This window comes from Electrona antarctica (genome assembly GCF_951216825.1).
Source record: "Electrona antarctica genome assembly, chromosome: 11".
NCBI classification, from domain to species: Eukaryota; Metazoa; Chordata; class Actinopteri; order Myctophiformes; family Myctophidae; genus Electrona; species Electrona antarctica.
Window position 1 is genome coordinate 21,371,645 of NC_136792.1, and position 1,939 is coordinate 21,373,583.

General features: G+C 50.6%; 1 protein-coding gene across 4 annotated transcripts in view; it reads left to right on the forward strand.

Moving 5' to 3' along the window:
- The first annotated feature begins 548 nt into the window (after positions 1 to 548).
- Positions 549 to 1,939, forward strand: part of LOC306932339 (latent-transforming growth factor beta-binding protein 4-like) — a 54,275-nt gene continuing 52,884 nt past the window's right edge. For all 4 annotated transcript variants that reach the window (XM_079514096.1, XM_079514097.1, XM_079514098.1 and 1 more), the window contains exon 1: positions 549 to 886. In XM_079514096.1, the coding sequence (XP_079370222.1) occupies positions 628 to 886 (259 nt within the window). In that variant the 5' untranslated portion in view covers positions 549 to 627. The remainder of the gene's footprint in view (positions 887 to 1,939) is intronic.

Below are 1,939 nucleotides of genomic sequence, written 5' to 3' on the forward strand. Positions count from 1 at the left end.
ACACTGGGGAGAGAAGAGAACAGGACAGAAGACAGAACGAGACTTTGTTACAACATTAGCAGTGGGTGGAGATAGAGAGAGTGAGAGAAACACACACACACACACACACACACACACACACACACACACACACACACACACACACACACACACACACACACACACACACACACACACACACACAGATCTAGTGAAGAGTTAACAGTGATGGAGGATCTCTCCTAAACATTTAGTTTGGAACATGGCCCAGTCCTCCACACAGCACTGCTTCCAATTACATCTCTCTCTCTCTCTCTCTCTCTCTCTCAGTTCTTCTCTCACTTTCAAACAACTTAAGAACTCTTGATACACACACACAGGCACACACGTGTTCACTCGTCTGTTCAGAGAGGGGGGGCAGGAGGAAAGAAAGAAAGGAAACGTTTGCATTGGGATTTTTTTCCTTCCCCACCTCTTCCTGCACAACTCGCTTGTCCTCGACGGGAGGAGAGAGAGACAGAGAGAGAGAGAGAGAGAGGAGGTAGAGGAAGTGGAGAGAAGAGGAGAGAGAGCTGCAAGGTTTTAGAAGGAGAGAAGAGAAGCTTTGAAACAGCAGAAACAGATCCTGGATCTGCTGAACACACACACATGCACACGCACAACAACATGCTCCAACCCGGACTCTGTGTCTTGTTTGTCTTCCTGTCTGTCCTGTCTCCTGCAGTGGACGGACAGACGGACAGGGTAGAGGAGAGGATCCAGGTGGTGTTCACTCCTACTGTGTGTAAAGTGCGTTGCACTCAGGGCCGCTGCGTCAACTTCTGTGAGCGAGGGAACGTGACCACGCTGTACAGCAGCCACACAGCGGGGTCCGAGGACCAGCCCGACGCACCTGGCTTCAGAGTGTGTGAGTAGCTGTCATCTCACCCATGTGCTTGTGTGTGTGTGTGTGTGTGTGTGTGTGTGTGTGTGTGTGTGTGTGTGTGTGTGTGTGTGTGTGTGTGTGTGTGTAAATGTGTGAGTGTGCACAACTGCGTGCATGTGTGAGAGAGAAGGTTTAACTATCTGTCTCTCTATTCACTGTGACTTGACAGACATGTTAGAGAGAGTGTGTGTGTGTGTGTGTGTGTGTGTGTGTGTGTGTGTGTGTGTGTGTGTGTGTGTGTGTGTGTGTGTGTGTGTGTGTGTGTGTGTGTGTGTGCGCTCGCGCGCGCGTGCGTGGGTGGGTGGGTGCGTGAGGTGCCTGGATGTCACTGAGAATCTGTCTAATGAGGTTATGTGCGTGTCGGGGCCATTGTCACAATGTTTGTGACAATGGCCCCGATTCACAACACTGGTTGTAAATAACATGTAAATAAACACACACACACTCACACACACAGCCTATAGACGGCCCTGCTGAAAGCAGATGTTTAGACAAACAGACAGACAGACAGACAGGGAGGGAGAAAGGGAGAAAGAGAGAGAGAGAGAGAGAGAGAGAGAGAGAGAGAGAGAGGGAGGGAGGGAGGGAAGGAATGATAGAATAATGACAGATTGATGGTTAACAACAGATAGGCGCTCTGGCTTCCAACACTGAAGAATGTCTGACGAAACTGTGTGCGTGCATGCGTGCGTGCGTGCGTGCGTGCGTGCGTGCGTGCGTGCGTGCGTGCGTGCGTGCGTGCGTGCGCGCGCGTGCGTGCATGCGTGATCATCAACAGATATAGTGCGCGCATGTTGTGGTGATATGCACACACTATCTGTTGATGAGCCAGGTCAGTTGTTTACATTCTACTCAACATTATTGAAGTGTTGAAGAGAGGAGACATGGAGAGGAGAGTCTGTCAGTACTAAGGAGACATGGAGAGGAGTACTGTGAGGAGACATGGAGAGGAGAGGAGAGTGTCAGTACTGAGGAGACATGGAGAGGAGAGGAGAGTGTCAGTACTGAGGAGACATGGAGAGGAGAGGAGAGTCT